Raw genomic sequence first — 27,076 nt, 5'->3', positions numbered from 1 at the left:
TGACAACTGCATTAAATAATGTTATGAGATTGTTTTAAATTTTTTGTATATACAAATAAGAAATGTTGGAAAGAATGTTTAAACATGAAACTAACCCACCGGTAGGTGGCAGCAGGTCTTAATGAGTGAGTCATTGAGTCGATTCAGTGAAACAGCTGATTCATTCAAGAATGAGGCCATTGAATCTTTGATTCAACTGATTCATTCAAAACGCTGAATCATTCACTAACACACACTGTTGCTGTGAGATGCGTTATGGTTCTGCTGTTATCTTTGTTTGGATCTATTTTTGCTGCTGAAATAGAACAAAAACTGTCAACATTGCATCTAAAATGTAAGTGACTTAATGTTAGTTAATTCATTGTTTATGGAACTGGCGTATGAAATCAGTGTCACATTTTCAGTCGTGATGGTAATTCATTTGTTTGTTACATTTATATAGCGCTTTTCTAGGCACTCAAAGCGCTTTACATTGGTGGTGGTTGAGGAGATTCCCTCCTTCTATGTGCAGCATCCACCTGGATGGCAGCCATATTGGGCCAGAACGCCCACCACACACCTGCTTATTGGTGAAGAGGAGACAGAGTGATGAAGCCAATCGTGTGTATATATACATATATATATATATATATATGGGGATGATTAGGAGGCCATGATAGACAGGGGCCAATGGGCAAATTTGGCCAGGATGCCGGGGTTACACCCCTACTCTTTATTGAAGGACATCCTGGGATTTTTTAATGACCACAGAGAGTCAGGACCTCTGTTTAACGTCTCATCCGAAGGACGGTGCTTGTTACAGAATCGCCCCCTGCTGGCCTCACTAACACCTCTACCAGCAGCAGCAACCTAGTTTTCCCAGTTGATCTCCCATCCAGGTACTAACCAGGCTCAGCCTTGCTTAGCTTCAGTGGGAAACCAGTCTTGGGCTACAGGGTGATATGGGTTCTGGCTAATTCAGGAAAACAGCACTCTTGGTAATGTGATGTTTCGACTGTATCATTTGTTATAAATATAAAAAAACTGCACATTTTAAAAGTTTTACCGTAGTATGTTTCTCTGTGTGAGCGGCGCACATTTGTTTTTAAATTTCTCCTGGAGAGGCTGCGCAAGCGTCAACAGTTTCCGTCAGTTTATTATATATTATCCACTATCGATCGCCACTTACACTAAATTAATGCAGAATCATTCTTGCATTTTGGTGATTCCCTAGTTATTTTTGTTATTGACGTTTTAATCAGACTCTTGTCCAGTCGGGCCAGTAAAATTCTCTTTCACTTGTCCCTTCAAAAAATCCACTTGTCCCGGACAAGCGTTAATGTTGAGCCCTGTATTTGTATATATATTTGCCCGTAAAAGGTGCAAACCGAATACAAAATATATAAATCTACTGTGAGAAATATTCACTGGAGTAAAAAGTGTGACAACTACCCCTGCTCTATATATCTTCTATATGCTGTGTGTCTTTGTACCTGTTGGATCTGCTGGATTTCCCTCATGGCCAGTCGTATGGACGGGTAGAGTCGAGGGAACGGCCTGCTCTCATGTGTCGGATCGTCATCCTTGTGCTCCACCTGTGCCGCTTCAACCCGTCTGCGTCGGTCAGATATGCGTTTGAGCACCGGGGGTTTGTGGGACTCGACGTTTGAGTTTCCTCCAGGGGGCAGGAAGAGTCTCTGCAGCTGTAAGTGCACTTTATCTGAACCTGTGTCTATGTCCTGATACGACTCCTCAGCGCTGCTCTCCAACGCCGATGATGATGATGTAAAAGCTTTGAGCTCCTCATAGTCTGGCTCCTGATCACACATCTGTAGACACACAAACCACACTCCCTCTTTATACCTCACAAAACAGTCACGAAAGCCCTTAAACGAGTGAAGAACACTCACCTGACCACAGGGCACCGTGAGCAGCTCCATGAAGGGCTTGATGCCCTCCAGAGAGTGGTACTGGACCAGGTCTGTGAGAGAGGAGTGAGCCCGGTCCTCCCCGAGGATCACATACTTCCCATTGGTCTGCATCTCCACCATGTAGTGACGGCAGCGATCAGCACCCCTGTTATAGAGAAGCAATACCAACATGTTTTCAATAAATAGATACAATTAGGAACAATAATTCATTAAACAAACAACGTTAAAAAAAGGCATAAATAATTAACCAACGTCACAATATAATTTATGCAAAGATATTGTGCCCGAAAATAGTGGCAAAAAAGCCATCTTCCCAAAAAATATACACACATGTTGTACAAGTATGTGTGTAAGGAAATATTGTTTCAAAATCGTGATTAAAATTGAAATTGCAATATTGTTCAAATGCCATATTTGTCAATATCGCACAGCCCTAATTATTATTATAATAATTAGGCCAGGCAACATTTTAAACTTTATTAGGCTTTTTAAATGAGTCTGTCTAAAGTAGAAGTAAAAGAAAAAAATGATGCTGGAATTACCAAAGTTTGCAAAGATCATGATATGTCTTAAATGTGCTTAAATGTAACTTTTCCGTCAACTAGAGGTCGCCTGTTCAAAACAAAGGCGTAGTTTGATGACACCAAGTTTGAGCGCAGAATCTTGGGACATGTGGTCTTCACCTCACACCCGGTGGGAAAGAATCGGGATAGGACTCGGGCAGAAATCATGTTGATGGATGTGATTATTAACATTACTGTAGTCTGAAGCAGAGCAGGACCGAGTGTTGTGGAGATGAGCAAGGCTGCTGGAGCGAGTATTAATAAGATGAACGCAACACACGCCTCGCGAGCAGCGGGACTTTTATTATGACACAGTCGCCGGCGCCATTTCCACTTTTCCGGTCATGAGTATGAGGTAACAAAGCTCTGTTTATCATATTAATTTTGTATATTATAATTATAATAAATTATCGTTATTATTAATCTATACTATTTATTAATATTTTTTAATATGTATTAATTATTATTATTTATATTATACTTATATTTTATGATAAAATGATCATTATTACATATTTTATTGATTATTTTTAAATATAAACACATTTTACTATTTATAACATTTTTATTAGTAATAATAAAAATAGCATGCACAAAATGTTTTATATGAATAAATAAATTATTTGAACTGTCTCGTTGGTTTTTGGGTCATGTTTATATTTTTTCATGTCTTTTATTTAGCTGTTTTTATAACCATAGTTCCTGTTTGTCATGCGATTCATATATCCTGTTTTGTGATCATGTCACGTGCTTCCCCAGCAGTGAAATGTGGATCTGCGGTTATCATTTTGTGTCAATATGCAGATTTTTTTCTTTGTATTGTATTTTTAATTGTATTGACAACTCATCAGTTAAATATTTACCATCTTATATTATGCATAATTGGATGTTTTTAAATAAACACTGACAAAAAACTACAAAAGTTTTAGGGCTGGACGGTGTGACAATATATATAACATTGATATGAGTGATCACCTGGGATTTATATACAGCATTCACAGGCAAATTTGCTTTATGTATTTTCCCGGCGTCGAAATCAGGCTCATATAAATGTCAGGAAACACGATTCCTGGCTGCATGTCAATATCCATGGATCACTGGATCTTTGGTAAGTTGTAAGGAACTCTATATCGAGTCCAACAACCTTTAGTTTAAACTGATAATTGTTTGTTTTACTCGAGTTTTCCCTATTAAATACAGTCATGCAGCAGCACTTCTGCCACTCAGTCCGGCTGAGGGGCGTGTTCTGGCGGGAATGTGATGTCAATGCATACCTTCTATTGTTCATTGTGTATAAATGAAATATATATAGCCCTCATGTTACCATTGGATCTTGTCTAGCTTTGTCCAATGTAACCCTCTGTTGGCGAGTTTCTGTTCATGATTCAATTTCAAGTCTGTTCAGAGTTCATCATTTTGTTCTGTTTACTTTGTATTGGTTTCACTTTTTGTTAAATAAACTGCACTTGGGTTCGTCAAGCGTGCCTTCAATTGACTTACGTTAGATTAATATTAATGATAATAATAATAAAATTGTCTTGCTGTTCATTTAATTCTACCCTTCCTTAAAATAACATTGGAAGTCATGCATTTACAGCATTTTGCCAGTTAGAAATACATGCTCAATTTAAATCAAATTACCTCATCTTTTGCGGTCAAAACTGACTGCATCCACACAAGCGGCATGCATGTGATAGGTTGCTTGTAAATCACGCTAAATTACTGCCATTCTCGACAATGCACCTTTGTAAAAGTGGGGATTTAGCACTCACTCACATGAAGAACAAATATAGACACAGAGATTAACTTAAGACTCAAACGTTCTTCGATACAAAAACATTGCCTGTGTGAGTTCTTGTATTTAATGTTGATAACGAGCAAGAATGCAATTGTTCCCAAATATCCACACGATTGCAAATGTGACATTGATTATTATACAACAGGTCAACAAACAGAACGTACATTTTAAAAAGAAAAGTTATGTTTCAAATCTGTTAAGGATTTTTATATATGTTTAAGAAAAAAGGTGTTTAAAGAACCAATATCTAATCAGTTTTGGAAAAGTGTTTTTATTGATTTTGATGAAAAGAGATTATGGAAAAACCTATCCAAATGGTATATGGATGTTAAAATGGAAATTCTGGACATTAAGATAAGATACAATATAATTTTTACTAGGTTAAAATTGCACAAAATAGGAATAGCTGAGGATTCATTGTGTAAAGTGTGTAATGAAAGAAATGAAGGAATTTTGCACATGTTTGTATTATGCAAAGAATTACAAACGTTTAAGGAAAAAATTAAAAATGTAATAAAAGGCTTCTTGGGGGATAAAAATGGTGAAGTTGAGGATGAACAAGAATGGAATTGTGTTTTCCTATTTGGTGTTGATGAAAAATGTGAAAATCAAAGTATTGTTAATATGTTGTTAACTGTTGCTAGATATACTATTTGGGTAAGGAGAAACATGGCTGGAGAGGGAAAAGGAAGTATGCAAGTATGGTTGTATTTTAATAAAAGGTTGAATATGTACTTTAAAGCTTTAGAAATGTACTGTCTGGAAGAAAGAAAGGTACCTATTTTTGAAAAGATATTTCTAAAAAACAATCCTTATATAGTTAAGACTGAGAATGGACTGCAAATACAATTATAAATTGTAAGCTTGTATGTTGACAGTGAATATTAAACAAATTGTTTTGGTGTAAGAATGTTTAATTTTTGTGAGAATAATGCTTGAAAAATGATTTAATGTGCAATTGTATTTTTGCTATATGAGTTTTAAAGTTTTTTATTAATAAAAAAAAAAAAAAAAGAACGTACATTTTAAACACAGTACTGTCAGTATTTACTAGGGCTGCAACAACTAGTCGATAAAATCAATATTAATCAATAATGAAAATCATTGACAGCGATTCTCATTTTTGATTAGTCGGGTCTGCCACCAACTTCCATCAGTCGTGCAAAATTACAGCACTGAATAACGCATTTCCATTGACAAAATGCATCTAAAAATAGTGGGATGGAAACAGTGAGCTGCTGCTGGAAAGGTACATGATCCAAGCGCCCAAAACATGAGGATTCTTTATTTTAAGTTTCAAGATAATGTAATAACTAATAATAACTTATTTTGCACATAATGTAGGCTATCGCACAGACATACCCTTATGAAAATTAACCATGTTTTTACTATAGTAAAACCATGTTTTTTGGCGTATTGATTACCAATTGTATAACCACACAAATACCATATAGTTAAGCTATGGATTGAAGCAAAACCATGGTTAATTTGGTTATCATTGAATAACTAAAAACCCTGTTTTATTTATTTCATATTATTAACATACTTTTTTGTTTGTTTTATTAGTTGTAAAACCATGGCAAATTTTTCTACAGTATTTTCACTATGTATGTGTTCATAGCACTCGGCTGACATGTTTGTTTGAAGGACAGCATTGGGAAGGATGTGGAATGGTGTGTAAAAAAAAAAGGACTAAAAAAAAACCAAAAACAGATCAATCGGAAAAATAATCAACCAACTAATCGATTATCAGAATAAACGTTAGTTGCAGCCCTAGTGTTTACGGAACAAAATAATAGTTCCAACAAAAGCCACAGCAGAACTACAGCACACATCGGTGTTTCGTGAACAATTCTGCAGCTTTGAACGAATCGTGAGAGTCAATCATTCAATGATTCATTCATAAATACAGTTAGTTGCTTTGTTATTGAATGAATGACTCACTCATTAAGACAGTGACTTACCGCCACCTACAGGCGGTTTTAGTTTAATATTTAAAAGTATCTCTTTTGTCTTTTCATGACAAAATATCACTCTCTAAAGCAAAACTTGATCCACACACAAGCTGCACTGTGTTTACTATGTGGATAGCGTAGAATAATGACATTGAAGAGAAGAGATTGTTGTATAAAGTCGTTATTGTTTGTTTTTTTGCGCACAAAAGGTATTCTTGTTGCTTCATAACATTAAAGTTGAATCACTGTAGTCACATGGATTATTTTAACAATGTCTTCACTAACTTTCTGGACCTTGATAGTAGCCGTTGTGTTGCAGTCTATGGAGGGGTCAGAGAGCTTGCGGATTTCATAAAAAAAATTGGGTGAACTAACCCTTTAAGTCGTCTCATAAGTTTTAGTCCAATGTGATAACATTAACCAGCATTTTCAGGAAAAAGTAAATCCTCTCTGGGTCAAAATGATCCGAACACAATGTAAGGGTTAACACAATAAAAGCACCTTAAGTGGTTGAATAGTATGTTGATTTGACACACACACACACACACACACACACACACACACACACACACACACACACACACACACACACACACACACACACACACACACACACACACACACACACACACACACACACACACACACACACACACACACACACACACACACACACACACACACACACACACACACACACACACACACACACACACACACACACACACACACACACACACACACACACACACACACACACACACACACACACACACAATTGTTTTGGCATAACATCCAGTACCTGAAGGTCAAAGTGTAACCCTCCCGGCTTTGACCGACACGCACCAAGAAGCAGCCGAGTGGTTTGTCGATCAGGAGATCTTCTGCATGTCTGAGAAACAAAAGTTACAATCAGCACATAATACATATATTCACTTTTTTTTTACACTACAATTGATTTGACTAATCATTAGTTCATCAAAGCTGACCTGCGTGAGATCATGCCGTGGAACCAGCTGGGGAAGCTCCCATCTCTGGTCAGCTTACGGACCTGCGTCTCTTTGAACCAGCGGATGGTGTTGGTCTTTTTCAGGTGTTTCTCTTTAATTCGCTCTTCATCGATCGGCTGAAGCACCAGAGAAGCGTCCAGGTGAAAGTTCTCATTAAGCTCGTTATCAAACGGAGTCGCCTGTCCAGAAAATAGAATGAAAAATTAGATTTATGAAAATGAGTATGACACTTTAAATCAGGGTTATTATCGTTAACTAAAACCATGCAAAAAAAAACCCACTTTGGTTACTTAAAATAAAATAACCATTAACAAATAAAATGAGAAGAAAAAACGTTCTAGTTGCCAAAGCAACATTTCTAACTAAACTCAAATAAAAAAATACAGACATTTTTTAACTAAAATAAATTATAAAAATGACAAACACAAAACTACGGAGCCATGACATGAGGGGGAAAAAAATGTATACATCATGGCCACAAATTAACAATTCATTCCCATTACTTACTAATACGTCACCAAATTTAACAAATTTGTTTATATGTTTTAAGTAAATCGTGCGTATGATATAATAATTTGATCAGTTGTTTTAGGTAAAATCAAAACGAGGGAACAAATTAGTACAATGTGGCCATTATTTACAAAAATTGAGGGAAACTAATTATATGTGCACACAATTTAGTGAAACAAGGCAACCAATTATTATATTGTGTGCACAATTTAATGAAAAAAGGGAACAAATTATTATATTGTGTACACAATTTTATGAAACAATGGAACAAATTATATTGTGTGCATAATTTAATGACACAAGGGAACAAATTATTATATTGTGTGCGCAATTTAACGAATCAAGGAAACAAATTAGTATATTATGTGCACAATTTAATGAAACAAGGGAACATTATTATATTGTGTGCACAATTTAATGGCACAAGGGAACAAATTATTATATTGTGTGCACAATTTAATGAAACAAGGGAACAAATTATTATATTGTGTGCGCAATTTAATGAAACAAGGAAAAAAAAATTATATTGTGTGCACAATTTAACGAATCAAGGGAACAAATTAGTATATTGTGTGCACAATTTAATGAAACGAGGGAACAAAGTATTATATTGTGTGCACAATTTAGTGAAACGAGGGAACAAAATATTATATTGTGTGCACAATTTAATGAAACGAGGGAACAAAATATTATATTATGTGCACAATTTAGTGAAACAAGGGACCAAATTATCATATTGTGTGCTTAATTTAATGAAATGAGGGAACAAATTATTATATTGTGTGCACAATTTAATGAAACAAGGGAATACATTATTATATTGTGTGCACAATTTAGTGAAACAAGGGAATACATTATTATATTGTGTGCACAATTTAATGAAACAAGGGAATACATTATTATATTGTGTGCACAATTTAATGAAACAAGGGAATACATTATTATATTGTGTGCACAATTTAGTGAAACAAGGGACCAAATTATCATATTGTGTGCTTAATTTAATGAAATGAGGGAACAAAATATTATATTATGTGCACAATTTAGTGAAACAAGGGACCAAATTATTATATTGTGTGCACAATTTAGTGAAACAAGGGAATACATTATTATATTGTGTGCACAATTTAATAAAACAAGGGAACAAACTATTATGTGTGCACAATTTAGTAAAACAAGGCAACCAATTATTATATTATGTGCACAATTTAGTGAAACAAGGGACCAAATTATTATATTATGTGCACAATTTAGTGAAACAAGGGACCAAATTATTATATTGTGTGCACAATTTAATGAAACGAGGGAACAAATTATTATGTGTGCACAATTTAATGAAACGAGGGAACAAATTATTATTTGTGCACAATTTAGTAAAACAAGGCAACCAATTATTATATTATGTGCACAATTTAGTGAAACGAGGGAACAAATTATAATATGTGCACAATTCAATGAAACAAGCTAACAAATTATTATATTATGTGCACAATTTAGTGAAACAAGGGACCAAATTATTATATTGTGTGCACAATTTAATGAAACGAGGGAACAAATTATTATTTGTGCACAATTTAGTAAAACAAGGCAACCAATTATTATATTATGTGCACAATTTAGTGAAACGAGGGAACAAATTATAATATTATGTGCACAATTTAATGAAACAAGCTAACAAATTATTATATTGTGTGCACAATTTACTTAAAATGAGGGAATCGTGTTAATCGTGGCCACAACATATAGATGTCCGCATGTCATACGAGGGACTCCAAAAACAAACGTACTAAAACTTAAACTAAAATCAAAATACTGAAAATATAAAAATAAAACCTAATTCTATATAATAGTATATTCAATGATACTAAAATAATACTGCTTAAAGTCAAGAAGAAATGGCATTTGCCATTTTAGTTTTGTAATGTGCCATTTTACATGTGACTTGGCACGAAAAGAATCTTTAAATTGGTAGGTTGAAGAGGAAAATCTCATAAATCCAGGTGAGGCATTTCACTGAATAAGTAACGGATGTCACACCTCAAAAAGCTTGCTGCGGGGCCGCGGTACAGGCGGCAGATGCGGCGCTTTCAGGATGCCACTCAGCACCGAGCGAGGCCTGGGCTCTGGCTTTTTCTTTCTCGGCAAGGGCACCGGTGGAGACGCTGGTCCTGCAAACACACACAGACACGACCTTAACACACGTCACTGTTTTCACAGCCGCTTCAGTGCTGATGTCAGTGGACAGCCCTTACGCAGGTTCTCCTGCTCCAATTCCAGACGTCTTTTCCTCTCCTCCTCCAGCTGCTGACGTCTCCTCTCCTCCTCCTCGCGCTCCTCTCTCTCTCGCTGAGCCTGCCGCTGCCACCGTAACTCTGCTAGCAATGCCAGATACTTCCTTCTGCAGATCCTCGCCCGGTAATCTAAAGAACAAGATGCAATGTAGTAAGGGGCAGTTCTAGGGTCACTGGATACTTGAGCGCGCAAAAGATGCGACATGTGAACTGTAGTGTGCAATCAGAATGCAGCACGCCCTAATCTAGCGCAAGAGCAAAACAGAGTCTGTTTACCATTACAACATGGAAGAAAGCACAGAAACAGGGAAGGTAAATTCAGGGCAGGATAAGGACCAAAAAAAAGGAGAGATGATGTATCAGAGCCAGGTAATTTGCAAGACTTGTCAAACTTTCACTGCGGCAAAACAGAGTATTAAAGGGCCATTCACACAGAATGCATTTTTGCACAAGATCTAGGAGATGCGTTTTTTAAAAGTTTAACTATTTTTACTATGAGCGCCACATAGAATGTTGTGTCATGTGCGAGATGTTGCAAAAGACGCAAAAAAGATTCTTCCAAACCATGTATACAAAAATGTACAGGCATTTGGGAACTGCACAACATACGAAAAGAGTTCAAAAAGGCATAAAGAATTAACCAACGTCACAATATAATTTATGCAAAGATATTGTGCCCGCAAATAGTGGCAAAAAAATCCATCTTCCCAAAAAATATACACACAAGTATGTGTGAAAAGGAAATATTGTTTCAAAATCGTGATTAAAATTGAAATGTTGATCAAATGCCATATTTGTCCATATCACACAGCCCTAATTATAAAATAATAATAATAATTTGCCAGGCAACATTTTAAACTTTATTAGATTATTTTTTAAATGAGTCTGTCTAAAGTAGAAGTAAAAGAAAAAAATGATGCTGGAATTACCAAAGTTGGCAAAGATCATGATATGTCTTAAAGGTGAACTATGTAACTTTTCCGTCCACTAGAGGTCGCCTGTTTCAAACAATGACGTAGTTTGATGACACCAAGTTTGAGCGCAGAATCTTGGGACATGTGGTCTTCACCTCACACCCGGTGGGAAAGAATCGGGGTAGGACTCGGGCAGAAATCATGTTGATGGATGCGATTATTAACATTACTGTAGTCTGAAGCAGAGCAGGACCGAGTGTTGTGAGGAACCGCTGGAGCGATTTTTGATAAGATGAACGCAACACACGCCTCGACAGCAGCGGGACTTTTATTATGCCACAGTCGCCGCAATGCTCAACGCTGCAAAAGCACACTGTAAGTAGTAACCTTTGACGCAAAGGGCGAAAATATAAATATAACGCTGTAATCTGCACTTTTCACGATTAGGTAACCACTGCAGCTATATATCGTATTCACAATTATTTTTATGATTAATTGTTCAGCTCTATGAGAAAGACAAAAATATTCAGGGCTTCTTCTCACGCAATAGAGAAGCCAGCAATACACTTAAGATTGAATTCTTTGAAGCAGTGAATTACAAAAAAAAAAGATAAAATCACTTACTAACAGTGTCTGTGCAAGTTTTATACCATGTAAAGCCAGTATTAATTATTTTATTCAGCAGGGATGCATTAAATTGATCAGTAAAGCGTAAAGACTGATAATGTTACAAGGTTATTTTTCAAACAAATGTTCTTTTGAACTTTCTATTCATCAAAGAATCTTGGAAAAATGTTTCCACAAAAACAGCAAATAGCAGGAAAAACTGTCTTCAACATTTAAATAACTGATAATAGTTTTTATCAAATTATTTAATAATATTTCACAATATTACATTTTTGATCAATTTTACATTGTTGATCAAATACATGCAGCCTTGGTGAACAGAAGAGACTTCTTTCAAAAACAAACTTTTACCCATATTTCCATATCAAGAGCTTTTCAGTATTCGGCTACTTGACCTATCCTGACAATGACTACGTTTACATGTGCACCAATAATGCGATTATTTCTAATAATCATAAATTAAACTTTGCATTGAGTCCACAGCGCAAACAAAGACACAACAGCAGTAATCGAATGTAATCCAGTTTACTGTGGGGAAAGCTGGCTAGCCTAACCGGATACCCTCACGCTTACCCCCCTTCTGCTTAATCTCTGGCCGCGTTTGGTGCCTCCGCTGTGGGCCAGATGCAGTACTGGGGGTCGGTGATGCTGAAGGCCGACCGGTCAGTGCAGGCCGAGCTTCGGCGTGCGTGAGGTTTATCTCTAAAGAGATGTGAGTCTGCTGATGTTGAGCAGAAACGACTATGCACGTTTTAGAACAGATAGACGCGACGAGGACGTACAAAAACACTGACTCACAAGATAGAAAACACGAAAACACCGTTCTGTCTGGAGAGAGAGAAGCCGCAGTGTGTGCACGAATAATAAATAATTAGCTACACATCAGAAATCACTGATCACAGATCAGAAGGAACTGAAAAAAGACTTCTGTTTTCATTTGTACATCCAAACACTGAGAAACTGCCAGCGTTCACTCGTTCACAAGCAATGAATGATCTCTGGAGCGTTTGCATGGGCGTGCCAGATTCTCTGGGTGGAGGAAAGGGAGGAAACCGTTCCTGCTTGGACGTCAAAACAGGAGACTTCAGGATAGGCTCGTCTGGCCTGTCATTTTCTCAAAGGCAGAGAAAGACAGCCAGAACTCGGGTTTACACCGATCAACATTTCTATCCACTTGGGGACAATATTCAGGCTAGGGGAACTCATATTAATGTTGAAAAACCTCAAAAAATGAAAATTTCATGCCATGGGACCTTTAACTCCAAGTCTTCCAGAGTCGCGGCCAAAGCCGATTCGAAATACCGCTGTTCGCCAGCTTCTTTGTTTTCAAGTAGCACTCAGAACCACATCAACTCTGCCGTCATTATGTTAAGCCCGCCCACCGACTCTATACACGATGTGATTGGCCTGACCAGAGTTTGGTTTTCCAGCTCGCAAGCCAACGGAGAGTTGCTAGACGCCCTGGCAAATTACATTTCCTGCCGCTAGGGTGCGTCTAGATTTCTAGGCTAGAGTAAGGTCTTAATCGCCGTAAGATGTTTACATGTCATGAGCAGAATTATTCACTCCAATTTACATGCAATTTTCATTATTCATATTATTCGCTATACCACACAGTATGCATGTTACTGGCCATTGTTTAATTTACTCAAACCAAATTCAAAATACATTTTATGGATAAACTGGATATTATTCTGCGCCATAATGAACACGGCAATGCCGGGTTTGCCTACGCTGCCGTCACGTTCTGCGTTCTTCACACCGTCTGGATAAAGACACGAAGCAGAGACTGCGTAGCGAGTTGTGTTGACAGAGTTTAGTGATTTCGAGAAGAGAAAACTTCAGAATAATGTCATGGAGTTCATTCATGAAGTTATGTGAACAACACACGGCATCCGTGTACACATGCGCACTTTGGTCAGAGCGGTAATAATGTGAGTAAGGGGTTTACATGCCTGTTTATTGCGATTAAAAATCTACATACGCCACATAGTTAAATGCTAATATGGTCACTACGATTATGAGCTTCATTGCATTGGTTTGATCGAAGTATTGCGTTTACATTTATTTAATCGAAATATTGCCAAAATCTCACAATCGCATTATGAGGGTGCATGTAAATGCACTGATTGTGAACTAATCCACTATGTAGAGGTTACATAATCATAACAGGTAATTTGCATACAAGTAGGGCTGGGTACTAACACAAATTTCACAATTCGATAAGATTCCGATTCAATTCAATATCGATTGTTTTGGATAAATATCAGGTACAATACATGGCAAATTTTCTCAAGGAAAACAAATCTCTGAACTAATGTTGTAAACTATGGGAGTCAGTTATAGCCTACTAGACTACATTAGCCTACTATAATATTGAAGGTAAAAATAAACTGTTTACAAACACTTAAATTACACTCAATGATGGATTTTTAAATAATAATACAGTTATCATATTAACTTTACAATTACATAATCATATTTCTTCTCCAAATCGTTTTTTTTTTTAATATAAACATTTAAATGGTGGCTGTCATAAAAACGTGCCAGATTTATTCATACATGCATTAAATATTGAACATAAAACATTATAATGAATAGGCCTATGTGATAGGGTGCATATATGTAGCAAAATGCTCCTTTCTAGAGAAAATTTTTCTAGCTGACTAACGAGTTTGTGGATACTGGATATGGTTTTTCTGAGGTAAATGTGACATTACATGACATTGTTTACAAGCTGTTTTACTGCCGTTTTTCCACGGTTGAAACACTGATTGAGCGATTTCATGTGACATGATACAATTTCAGTACGTTTTACTCTATCTTAGGATGTTCATTCATGTTTATTTCTGTAACTAGTATTAAGGCGGAAGAGAAGATCAGTTCATGTGTGCTCTGCGCTGCCCCTTCTCACAACACACAGCGCCAAAACGGTATTGGTTTTTGGATTTAGTAATAAAACGACCGTAATTTGAAATCTGAGACTTTGTGTCATATCAATAGTAAATAAGCACAAAGATTATGATGATTTATTGGATGGGAAGCACGCTACAATGCTCCGTTCATTCATCAACTGAAAACAGGATGCCTAATTGATTCTTGGGATTTACGAATCGATATCGTTTCGTCAATATTTATTTTATTTTACCCAGCTAAGGTACAGTCACAAAAATAGCCTGCAAAACTCTTTGGATCAGATGATGGAAATAATCAAATCAAGAACAGCCATTACGACTTTTCATGCAAGAAACATTTTTGTTGGGAAGTGGGGAAAATATGACAAGAACAGAAAGGATTTTATATTGTGTGCTTGGTCATTCTGTGCCATTATTTACATGAGAAACATATCCAGGTAAAAAACGTGAAACACCTCGCAGTTCATATCTGAATCTCGCAGTTCATGTCTGAACTTGCTCTCGTGACACCGGTTTCATTAGTGTACTTCTCTGAGAGATGATTTAGGTTGCAATAAAGCAGTCAAACCAAGAGCGTTTCATGTGGAGTCATGCGAGTTCCTCCATTATTTTATAGTGGCTTAAACAAACAAGTTTAATTGCTACTCACTCTTCTGAATGACAACTGCCGCTCGTCCCAGTCTCTCCAGCAGACGGGCCAACTCCTCCTGGTGCCAGTACTTAAAAAACAAACGTGACGATCTGAAAGAGCAACACAGGTGAACTGCTGTGACTTGCTTGATATAATCAACATTATCTGAACCATTAAAGTGTCAAATTTATTGGTTTGCATAATATCACCACATTTTCAAGCCAAATTAAATTTAAAGAAAATGTGTTAGAGCCTGTGAAATATTTTACCATCCTAAAATCCTGACAGGACTAATAAATAAAAAAAAGGTTTTAACATTTTCTGAAGGAAATTAGTGATTAGGGTTTTTTTCAAACAACTAACAATTATTATAGTGATGCTTGTCTTAAATGCCACTAATAACGTAGACGGGTAGTAGACAGGTTGTATCCGGCTCAAACTTACCCACACTTCCAACCAGAGAGTTCAGTGCTGTTGAGGATCGACATACAACTAAACGAGACAGAAGAAAACGAGAACCATTGTAGATTAAACCAAATGATCAATATCAGTACATATCATCATGAAGAGTTAATTTAAATAGGAGCATTTTGTGTTATTTATTAAATATTATTTAAATATGGATTTTTCACCTCTTCCTGCACTGTAATTAGAATTGCATTTTATTTTTGTTTCCATTGTATATATATATATATATATATATATACACGTGTGTGCGTGTATACTATATACAGGGCTCGACATTAAGCTGGTTCACGTGCTTGTCCTTCGGACAATTAAATCTGTCATTCACTTGTCAGAGTAAAACATTTGCTTGTCCGGAATTTATAAAATTTTTTGTGTTTAAATATAATTTATTCTGACGCAATATTCTCACCAGTGTTCAATCAGCTTAGACATATGCATTTTTGTGATATTTGTACTTTTTATAAAGGGCATTTTTTCCCCCTAATCCTATTAAATATAGGCTGTGCTTCAGCTTTCATTTTATATTCTTAAATTTGATCAATAAATTAAATTAGACACAATAGGGCTGTTACCAATCAAAATGAAATTATTTACCCTGAAAAATTACAAATGTATTAAATAATGTTGAGATTGTTTTAAATATTTTTTGAATATACAAATAAGAAATGTTGGAAAGAATTTTAAATTCTGTTTCGCTTTCTCCTGGAGAGGCTGCGCGAGCGTCAACAGCACAACCTTGTTATTACCGTCAGTTTATTACACATTAGGGGTGTAACGGTATACGTATTCATACAGAACCGTTTCAGTACAGGGCTTTCGGTTCGGTGCACGCCTGTACCGAACGGTTTCCGAGTGCAATCTTTAAAGGGGTGGTAAACCACGATTTCACTATTCTAACTTTAGCTAGCGTGTAATGTTGCTGCTTGAGCATAAACAACATCTGCAAAGTTACAACGTTCAAAGTTTAAAGCAAAGGGAGATATTTGCTTTTAAAGAAATCAGTTTCTAAGAACTACAGCAAACGGCCAGTAGGCGACTACACACATTCCTCCAGGGCTTGCTGACATCACCAGGCTCAATATTTACATAAACCCCTCCTCCGAGAATATTAAATAAGGGGGGGGTGAGGCCATTTTGTATCGCGGCGCTGTTGTGGTATAGTTAGGCTGGAGTGTTGTTGCCGCGATGCCGAGGAAACGCTGTTATTTTCATCCGGATTGCAGGTCTGGGGTACTTGCTCTGTTCAGCCTTCATAGGGACGGGGGTGCGTTGCAGAGCGTTTAACATACAGCATGTTATATGCACGTGTGTTTGAGTCAGCGGGGAATCAGGCGCGCGCAGGGCTCCCTGCAGAGGAGATCTAACATCTAAGCACATCTAACAGAGGAGAACATCCACCGTCTTCGCGATTTCAATGCCAGATTTGCACAACGTCAGCTGCGTGAAAAAAACACTGCCGGTGCGTGGATGCACGACGCGCGCGCTGCACATTTCACGGAGGACAACACAAACTTCCACAAACTTCGCGAGTTCAATTCAGGATATGCACAACGGCTTGTCCTGAAAGCTGGATTTACAAACAGAAGCTGTTCACGGGCCACAACCTGTAAGTCTGATTTATTTTTCATCGATGTGTTTTCCTGTAATAGGTTAATTGTACGTTGTAGCAAGGAAGTAAACAGATGACAGCGCTGTTCTGCAAACCAGTCTGTTAAATGCTCATTCATACTTAACGATATCCGACGAACATCTAACGTTACAAACATTAACGTTAAAATCTCAACAGCGAACCTGGCATTAGTGTAAATGATTCTTTGATTAGAGCTTTTATGTATTGTTTATCTACAGGCATGCTAAACATGGTTCTGTGTGTGATTTGGCTAACTTACTAAAGTCAGTGCTTAGTGTTCGTTTTGGGTTAACGTTAGTTCTTGCGACAGATATTTGGCTATAATCGTTCTAAAAATACAAAAGTTAAAGTGCCATTCAGTAGCGATCACTATAGATCCGCAGTCTTTACTCTTGAGGACTGAACAGGTTCTGCTCGATCATCTTCACTCAAATGTTCTGGGTCTGATTCGAGCTCATATGGTTTTATTGACGCCGTTGTTTCTAATACTGAACAGCCTCCGGTAAGGGGCGTGACGTTTCCGACGTGCACTGCGGTTAGCGAATCAGAACACACTGGGCCAGCTAAACCAATCAGAGCCCACTGCGTATTTTTGAGGGACTGGCTTCATACAACCCGGAAAGCATCAGACCGTTTTACAAGGAGGGACAGAGCAGTGTAGAATAAAGGTCAAATATATGACAAATAAGGCAATTTTTTTTAAAACGAAGCATGAACACATGTTACAGTGCACCCCACAAACACAGCCAAGCCTTCAAAAGAATGTGTTTTACCACCCCTTTAACAGTTAACAGTAACTTAGGCTTGTTTTAAGCGCGGAACACACTTCAATCCGAGTTCTCACACGAACATAAGTATTCAGTCCATTTTATCACGAAATTCAAACAATAAATGCGGTTTTGACGCTCGATGTGGCGTGATTGATCACAGTTGAAGCGGCCGCGCGACGCGCACGCACGTGAGCGATCATCTGTGAAGACGATCGATCATCTCTTCCTAAAGAATAAACATGAATGACCATCTGAAGGTATGCTGAGGATACATTACAACTTACTGTCATGTATCATATGTGGTGTAATCGCTAAATCAGTGTTTCAACGACGGAAAGACGTCAATAACTGCTTGTAAACTAAACGTCATGTAGGCCTAACATTAACGGTAGCATCACATTTACCTCAGGCAGTCATTCAGTGGCCACAGAATTTTATTCACTAGAAAAATCCACTCTTTCACTAAATATATGCTCTATATTAGCCTATATATTCAACTTAACCTGTTAGTGATGTCTTGATTATTTCATCCATGTTAAATAAACCTGTCATGAAAATGACAGACACTCTGTATAAATGATTATATTTCTACAACGAATTGGAGAAAAAAACTCTTTTATAATTAGATTTAGAAGTTAATGCAAAAACTGCATTATGTGAAGTTTACATACAATGTGTTATTTGAGTGTTGATTATTATTAGAGGTCGACCGATTCATCGCTGATTGGTGGAACAATCGGTTATCGGCAAAAATCCACATCGATAGTTTTTCCAGGTTGCGTCCGTTGCTGGAGCGGCTGAGAAGGCTGTCATTTACACAGTTCAAGAGCTCCGAGAAGGGTCTGCTGGCATTATATAGCACGAGAGCGGCCTCTAGAGGCTAAAAAAAAAACTCACTGACGCCTTGTGTTTACATTCGCAAGTGAGGCTGCTCGCTGCACGGAAAGCACACCATGCACAGAGAGCGCTGACACACATCAGATGCGCGTTTAAAACACAGACAGTGAAACGGTATGAATACTGAGCACTACAGTACTTGTTGCCAAATAATTATAAAGTAATTCATTACTTGACTAGTTGCTGCATTAACAGGTAAAGAACAGCAGTGTGTATTATTGTCGACGAGGCTGAGCGGAAGCTAACATTAGCAGTACCTCAAGCAGTTAAAACAATGTGATAAAAACACACGCAAGTCAGACCCAAATGTTGCAAATATAAAATAGTGATGTGAGAAAGCAAACTTTATCGGCATCCTGCCGACAGAAACAAAGCAGAAGCGCACTCGTTTTTTATTAGATAATCTCCTTCTAAAAAAAGCTGACTGTTTGGATCTGTATGAAATGGTAACACTACAATAAGATTCCGTTTGTAACATTAACTAAGGTTAATAAATGCTGTGGAAGTATTGTTCATTGTTAGTATGTTAATTTCAACATTAAATTGAATTTGTATTTTATCTGGTAACCTTGGTTAATGCACTATGAACTAACATGAATGATCAAGGTACAATATTGCTCATATTAAATGCTGTAATATGTTTGCATAATGCATATAGTTAATGTAAGCTAACACATCCTTGTTGCATAGGGACTTGCATAGTGTTACCTATGAAATGTACATGCATGTTTCTAGGTTATAGGTAAAGAAACAAATTTTGACCTGTAATATTTTAATGTTTAAATTATTTTCTGAAGAATTTGTTCTGTTGGAACTTCTCATTTTAATATTCATATTTATATGTTTTTTAATTTAGCATATTTTCATGAATCAGTACTGTTTTTTATTTCTTGTTATAAAGTTCAGCACTGTTTTACTTATGTTTTTTTAAAATCCAGGATCCTTTTTAAAAACGATCGGTCGATTAATCGGTTGTCGGCAAGTACGGTCCAACCTAGTTATCGGTAAAATCCACTATCGGTCGACCTCTAATTATTATACCTAAAAATAAATAACGACTGAATTTAGGCTAATAGTTTGGGCTCTGTTGTTAACCTTTAATATTAATGTGCAAGTAAGGGCTCCCTATATAATTTACAGAAATATCTTCAATAAACTTTTAGTTATAATTTAATTAATTCAAGTCACTTTTTTTCTTCTTCAGTAAACCACTGTTTAATAAAAATAAATAAAAAGCCATTTTATAAAACTGCTGTACGGAACTCGTACTGAACCATGACTTCAAAACCGAGGTACGTACCGAACCATCAGTTTTGTGTACCGTTACACCCTTATTATACATTATATATTATTATCCACAATCGATCGCCACTTACACTAAATGAATAATCTAGTTATTTTGTTGTTATTGATGTTTTAATCAATCTCTTGTCTGGTCAGGCCAGTAAAATTCTCTTTCACTTGTCCCAGACAAGCGTTAATGTCGAGCCCTGATATAGTCTTGAATTTTATATTAAGCAAGAATGTTTTTCGGCATTGTATACATACTTTATTTTGTATGCATTTAGTCTCAAAGCAAAAGCATCTACTAATAGGGAGCTTATTCTGCTCATACATTAACATCATTTAAACATTTGTCAAATGTACTATTAGCTTCTTTAGGTTGAAACCTTGGTTTATTACTTGGTGCACCTTTAACACAACATGATGTATCTGCTGTTCAAACCTGCTCTTGTCCGACGGGAGATCCGGTTTCAGCAGCAGAATGTTGTACCTACGGGACAGAAATGCGAGTCATGCTGCAGGTAATCTGATGTAATGAACTGATAACGTGTCATTTTTCCGGCCAGCACACAAACCTCTCTGCAAACTCCCTGAAAGTTGGACGCCATGAGAAACCGTCCCGCCGGATTCGGATCGTCTCCATCAGGCCGTTGTACCTCAGCTAGAGAGGATGAGGCAGAAAAACAGAACATAAAAATGATGGATGGGACAATTGAGACGCTGAAAGCTGCCATTAGGTCACTTTTAAAGGGATAGTTCACCTAAAAATGTAAAAAGTTAATTCATTATTCACTCATGCTTGTCCTGTTCTAAACCCAGTGAAATGTTCATTCTTCCATGAACACAAAATAAATCTTTTGAAAGAAAGCTACATTTTGCATACAACATAAGTACATTTTTACCATTAAAAAACTAAACTAAAATAAAAAAATTCTGTTTATCCAACTGCAAAAATTCTAGTGTGTTTTATAGGAAAAAGGCAGCAGGTTTGCAATTACAATGAGAAAAAAAAAGACGATAATGTATATTATTATACTTGTAAATATTACATTATCTATTTTAATTATTTTATTTTATTAAGTATTTATGTTTTAACTTGTTTTTAAACATATAATAACAAAAATTAAATAAAAATAAAAAATAAAAAAAACAGATACAGTAACGGTCTTAAGTTTGGAAACATTACTATTTTTAATATTTTTGAAAGGAGTCTCTTCTGCTCATCAATCCTGCATTTATTTGATCAAAAATATAGAAAAAAAAATTTATATTGTGAAATATTATTATAACAGCTTAATAATATTAAAATATTATAACAGTTTCCAACATTGATAATAAATCATCAGTAGAATGATTTCTGAAGGATCATGTGACACTGAAGACTTTTTTCTTTCTTTTTTTGAAAGAAATTAATATGTTTATTCAGCAAGGATGTGTTAAATTGATAAAAAAATATAGTAAAGCTTTATATTGTTAGAAAAGATTTATATTTTAAATAAAATGCTGTTCTTTTTAACATTTGAATCATCAATGAATCCTGAAAAAATTATCACAGGTTATAAAAAAATATTAAGCAGCAAAACAGTTTCCAACATTGATAATAAATAATCATATTATTATAATTTCTGAAGGATCATTTGACACTGAAGAAATGATGCTGAAAATTCAGCATTGATCACAGAAATTAATTCTATTTTAAAGTATATTAAAATAGAAAACCTTTATTTTAAATTGTAATAATATTTCACAATATTACTGTTTTTTTCTGTATTTTTTGATAAAATAAATGAAGCCTTGAGCATGAGACTTTTTTCAAAAACACACATTACATTTCCAAACTTTTGTCTGGCACTGTATATATATTTTGTCTGGCACTGTATATATATTTTGTGTGTGTGTGTGTGTGTGTGTGTGTGTGTGTGTGTGTGTGTGTGTGTGTGTGTACACATTTTTATATTGCGTTGATATTTATCCATTAGGCTGATTTTTATTCTTTTAGGCTGCAAACTGCACTTCCACAGTTCCACAGCAGGTGTCAGTGTTGCACAGTCAAGTAGTTTAAGTCAGGGGTTCTCAACCCTGGTCCTCGAGGCCCACTGGCTGCGTCCGAAAACCTAGGCACTGACACGTTGCCTCGCTGCCTTATCAGACAATGGCATGTGTAAGGCAGCGTTTAAGCATGAAGGCACCTCACAAAACTAATTTCGGACTTCTTAGGCAATGTAACCGTTTAATAATCTACAGCAAAGAGAATGAGAACTAAACACATATTTAATTACTACATTAGTAATTTCTCGCTAGAAATGATATCAGAAGTGGAAAATGTTGGTAAAAAAAGTACATTTACACACAAACTGACCAGCAAACGCAACTTTCGGACGCAATCTTTTTTTCCAGCACCGAATGGAAAGCACAGGATTGTGGGATATCAAAGGCAGCAAATTATACAAATATGCTGCCTTCAAAACTCAATCAGATGAAGGTATTTCAGGAGACAGGAAGTGAAACTAACATTAGTTTCGGACGTGCCTTGGTGCCTTCCTGCCTTGAAATGTGTCCTCTGAAGGCAGCATTTTCCAGTTTTCGGACGCAGCCACTGTCCTGCAGAGTTTAGCTGCAACATTGATCAAACTCACCTGCCTGTAGCTTTCTAGTAATCCTGAAGAGCTTAAATAGCTGTTTCCGGTGTGTTTGATTAGGGTAGGAGCTAAACTCTGCAGGACTGTGGGCCTCGAGGACCAGGGTTGAGAACCCCTGGTTTAAGTGGTACTGCACATGTACTGAATGAAATTGTAAATTCCAAGGCTGTAAATCATCTGACAGTGTGACTTAATAGCGCATATAATATATATATATGGTTCTTTGAGAACAGAAAAAAAAGTGGTGGCAAGTTTTACATGGGCATACGACACTCATATTTTCTACTTTGAACTAGTATCTACGTAATACAGAGCTTATAGTCAGTGTGTCATTAAACTAGAAGGTCACTGAGCAACACCAACAAGACAATCGCTTAATACGGTGTTCAGTTCATATTGGCCCTTACACACAGACCCAGTGGCTGCTCTATCATTAGAGGGATTTGGATTTAACTCCATCATAACAGCACTAAAAGGCTTCCAGGTTTTAAGTACAGCTCAGAGAACTGGAGGGCAGGAAAAACTGAGAATGCATTTGGCTCCACTGTGGAAAATAAAAGGGGCCATAAACAGGGCCGGCCCCAGCGGAGACCTGATGATTGTTAAGTGACTCTGCAGTGACTCCAGTAAACCTACCTGATCCATCACCAGTTTACTGTCTAGTTGACCGGGCTGTTTGCTTCGGTTGGGTTTGATGCACCGAACAAAGTGTGGACCAGCGACAAACATCTTCTCCATAAGGACAGCCAGGGAATGCTGTACGGAACAAAGCGCTTTTAGTTCCCAAACAATATAAAGACAATTAGGCTATTAAATAAACATAGGCAGGGTCAAAAACATGAGTGAATGTCAGCACGTAATTATGATATTCGCAATGCAGAAATCTTTAATGGTCCAAGAATTAGGCTTCACTTTAAATATCATTTATATTCATTATGGGGTGACATATGAACTTCCTGACAGTTTTTAGAGAGATTCATTCATATCAAATTTCTGATATATGCAAAAATATACACATATGCACATATTTACAAACAAATACATTTAGATGCATTTACATACATTTGATTACAGGATGCATCCAATAAAATGGCACATTAAACATGCACTATGATTATTTGAAGCATGAGTTGAAGCATGATTTACCTTGAATTGTGCACCAACGGACTGCTTCCTGGTTGAGTTGAAGTTGTCATCTGCAACTTGTAACTAAAATTGGCACACACACAAGGTCATGTGGTGAAAGAGTACATACTGTAATTTCTCTCTGCATTCATTATCACAGATCTCAAAGGGAAATGTATCATTTGTACAGCTATTCATTTTCTGAAAATCCAGCCTTTCAAGGTATTTGGAAAATACCACAATGTGTTTTAACAGGCACTTGTAAAGTAAAATTATATGTCAAAAAATAAGTCAAAATCTTAGTTATACCTTGGCTTTCCTTGGCATTAGTGTGCCTGTTCGAGAAATAGTAGCTGCAAATAAAAATAAAAAATTAATAATTGAATAAATAAAACAATAATAGTAAGGATGTTGATAAAAATACTAAATACTATATACTATGTCTGTGTGTATTCTAAAAATGAAACTCACAACCAATTGCTTTTGTTTGTTATTTGCGGTTTAAGTATTTAATCATCAGTGAACATCTAAAATATATAATAATAGCCATTATAACTAAATAAAAACAGTAATGACACACAAGCATAGGAAAAACACTTAAATGTATTTAAATTATATTAAATGTAGTAAAAATTAAAAAAACATTATTATAATTTATATATTTCAATAATTATATTTAATAATTATTATTACACAGGCAATACATGAATAAATACAGTATATACCATATATAATAATTAATCAAATGTATGTAAATGCCTCTAAATTTATTTATTAACTTGTGTTTTATATACATATAAACACACACACACACACACACACAATTTTTTTTAAATATATAAAACACACATCCAATCATTTGTGTCAATGCAGACCTGCGAACAAAACACTGAGGAGAGGAGTGACGCTGTTGATGAGGAGCTCACGAATGTTTGCTGGTATTGTGTCTCGGTTTTTCTCAAGGAAACCGCTTGCATTGTATTGCACCTTAACAGACCACAAAAAGACACTTCATGCAGGAGTAATGCACACATTATGAAGACAAACACCCTCACATTAATGCATCTCCTCTGGGAAAAATACACAATCATTTATTTATTAACCAGCACGTTCTTACATTCTTTGCTGGCATCTAAATAAAGTCACTGATCAGGTGAATTGTTAGGTAATGATGATGACGGTGGTTTGTAGACTCACCTTCCCAGCGTAGTGCACAATAGTGAACAGAGGGGTGTGGTTTCGCACAACCTCAAAGTTGGGAGCCGCTTTAAATTTGCTGTTTAACTTGTCAACAAAATCTCGGTCAGTGGCCTGTGGGTGCAAAAATGTTATAAACATTGTGTTTATAACTGCCATGCTTGAGATTCACCAGTCTCTCACAACAAATGCGGTCACATGACCGTAACAAAAACGGAACAAAGCAAAGGTCATCTGAGTGAAAAGTCTCCACCGTACAAATATATTAAATGAATGGAATGAAAATTAGCATAAAATGGGTGGGGCTTATTGGATCTGACATCTCTTTGTTGCTTATTTTTTACTGCATTTGCTATTAATCCTGTAAAGCCCAGCATATGAAATATAAGTGAGATTTTTTTTTTTTACTTTTAGACTAAATAATATAAAACGTATCCATATGTGTTTTATGTTTTACATCATATTTGCTAGATCAGGCTTTTATGGCTCATATAGTCATATAGTGTGAATATGGTGAAATACGATTTTATTCAGAGGCCAAAACGGAGCAAAAATATGCAATTTAGGGCAGATGCTGATGTTTCTATGGCCAGAAAGTGAGATGAAATTCTGATACGGCATCTTTATAACCGTATAGCAGTCTACATACATAAAATGCATATAAATATCCGTCATCACTCTATATCTCCCAATAATCTTAGTAAGATGATATTTAAATGATCAGTTTAATGACCAAAGCTCTGTAGTTTTATAAAGCAATGCAATACAATGATGATTGAGAGATGTAAAATAAACCTTCCTCAAAAGCCTGATGATCATATTTGATACTCACATTTGAACATGATTTTTTCTTTAAAACAACTGATGCATGGAAAATCAATTAAACCGAAGTTGCTTCATTCCAGTATACGTTCATCTTGAAGTATTACTAACAATATAAAAGTTGTTCTTAAGTTTAAAGATTTTACAGCAAAAACACACATGAACCACAAACTGAAGGTGGATGTTTTTACCATTATATTAAAAGGCTTTTACTTGCTAGAAAGTATCAAACTATCAATCAGACGACAGAAGGCATGTAGGGGGCCTTTTTTCATTAAAATATTTCTGTCAAATATGATACAAGAAATACAATCTGAGCTCCATGTACAGTGAGCTGTTGATTACCAAAGAAAATCATTTTTGTTTTTGTAAATTGCATAAACACTAATTATTTTACTTTTGCTAAAGCAATTAAATAAATTATCATTTTTAAAGAGATTGCAATACTTAAAAACATTAACCGATTTAACTTACTACACTTTTAGGTATATAAATATGTTCAAAGCAGACACTTTGGGATAAAAGCATAGGATAAAAATATTTTTTTTGCGGCTCAATGGAGGATTTGGCAACATGTTTTCTCATTGTGTCTCAGGTTTTAGCTGGCAACACATACCTGAGGAAAGGCACTTTGCTCATCCAGCAGAGAGAGAATCCCGATGGGTTTCGTGAGGAACAGGTCCTGAAACAGGAATAAACCTGGCATGAGTGAATGAGTTTTCCATGCTGACTAGCTAAACAGGCTTTTATAGCTGACGGCACTGTAGTTTAATGTTGCACTACAGGACACACAGTGGTTGGAGTTGAAGGCTGAATGGCTGAATGTTACATATAAGTCTGCAGCTTTCAAAACAGGCGACTGCTGGATTCCCATAATTACAGGGCAAAGTTCATATTTACAGAGCAGATCGGCCCAGGAATCTCACGTGAGAAGAACGAGGTGAAAACAAGCTTCATGCAAAGACCACAGTTTCCTTCTCTTTCCCACTCAGCATGCTGGAGGATTTGGGTCAGAATGCATGAGAGAAATTTGAGAGAGATCCTCAAAGCTACGTGTCCTGCTCTGTCAGCACTTCCTGTGTTTGGGATTTACCGCACGGCCGTCTGCCAAACGCAGAGC

The 27,076-nt window shown here is 36.3% G+C and overlaps 1 protein-coding gene across 1 annotated transcript in view; it reads right to left on the bottom strand.

Annotated features, from left to right (window-relative positions):
- Window positions 1-27,076, bottom strand: part of LOC307119057 (myosin-IIIb) — a 63,896-nt gene that overhangs the window by 2,127 nt on the left and 34,693 nt on the right. The window contains exons 13-28 of the mRNA XM_079805079.1: window positions 26,573-26,638; window positions 25,135-25,248; window positions 24,813-24,924; window positions 24,247-24,290; window positions 23,959-24,021; window positions 23,449-23,568; window positions 20,749-20,834; window positions 20,616-20,663; window positions 15,569-15,616; window positions 15,143-15,234; window positions 9,999-10,166; window positions 9,784-9,914; window positions 7,216-7,415; window positions 7,029-7,118; window positions 1,890-2,055; window positions 1,473-1,808 (exon numbers count right to left, since the gene is read on the bottom strand). Of these exons, the coding sequence (XP_079661205.1) occupies window positions 1,473-1,808; window positions 1,890-2,055; window positions 7,029-7,118; window positions 7,216-7,415; window positions 9,784-9,914; window positions 9,999-10,166; window positions 15,143-15,234; window positions 15,569-15,616; window positions 20,616-20,663; window positions 20,749-20,834; window positions 23,449-23,568; window positions 23,959-24,021; window positions 24,247-24,290; window positions 24,813-24,924; window positions 25,135-25,248; window positions 26,573-26,638 (1,884 nt within the window). The remainder of the gene's footprint in view (window positions 1-1,472; window positions 1,809-1,889; window positions 2,056-7,028; window positions 7,119-7,215; window positions 7,416-9,783; window positions 9,915-9,998; window positions 10,167-15,142; window positions 15,235-15,568; window positions 15,617-20,615; window positions 20,664-20,748; window positions 20,835-23,448; window positions 23,569-23,958; window positions 24,022-24,246; window positions 24,291-24,812; window positions 24,925-25,134; window positions 25,249-26,572; window positions 26,639-27,076) is intronic.

This window comes from Gobio gobio (assembly GCF_949357685.1).
Source record: "Gobio gobio genome assembly, chromosome: 22".
NCBI lineage: Eukaryota > Metazoa > Chordata > Actinopteri > Cypriniformes > Gobionidae > Gobio > Gobio gobio.
The sequence above is the reverse complement of the archived record's forward strand: the minus strand, read 5'-3'. Positions and strand labels throughout refer to the sequence as shown.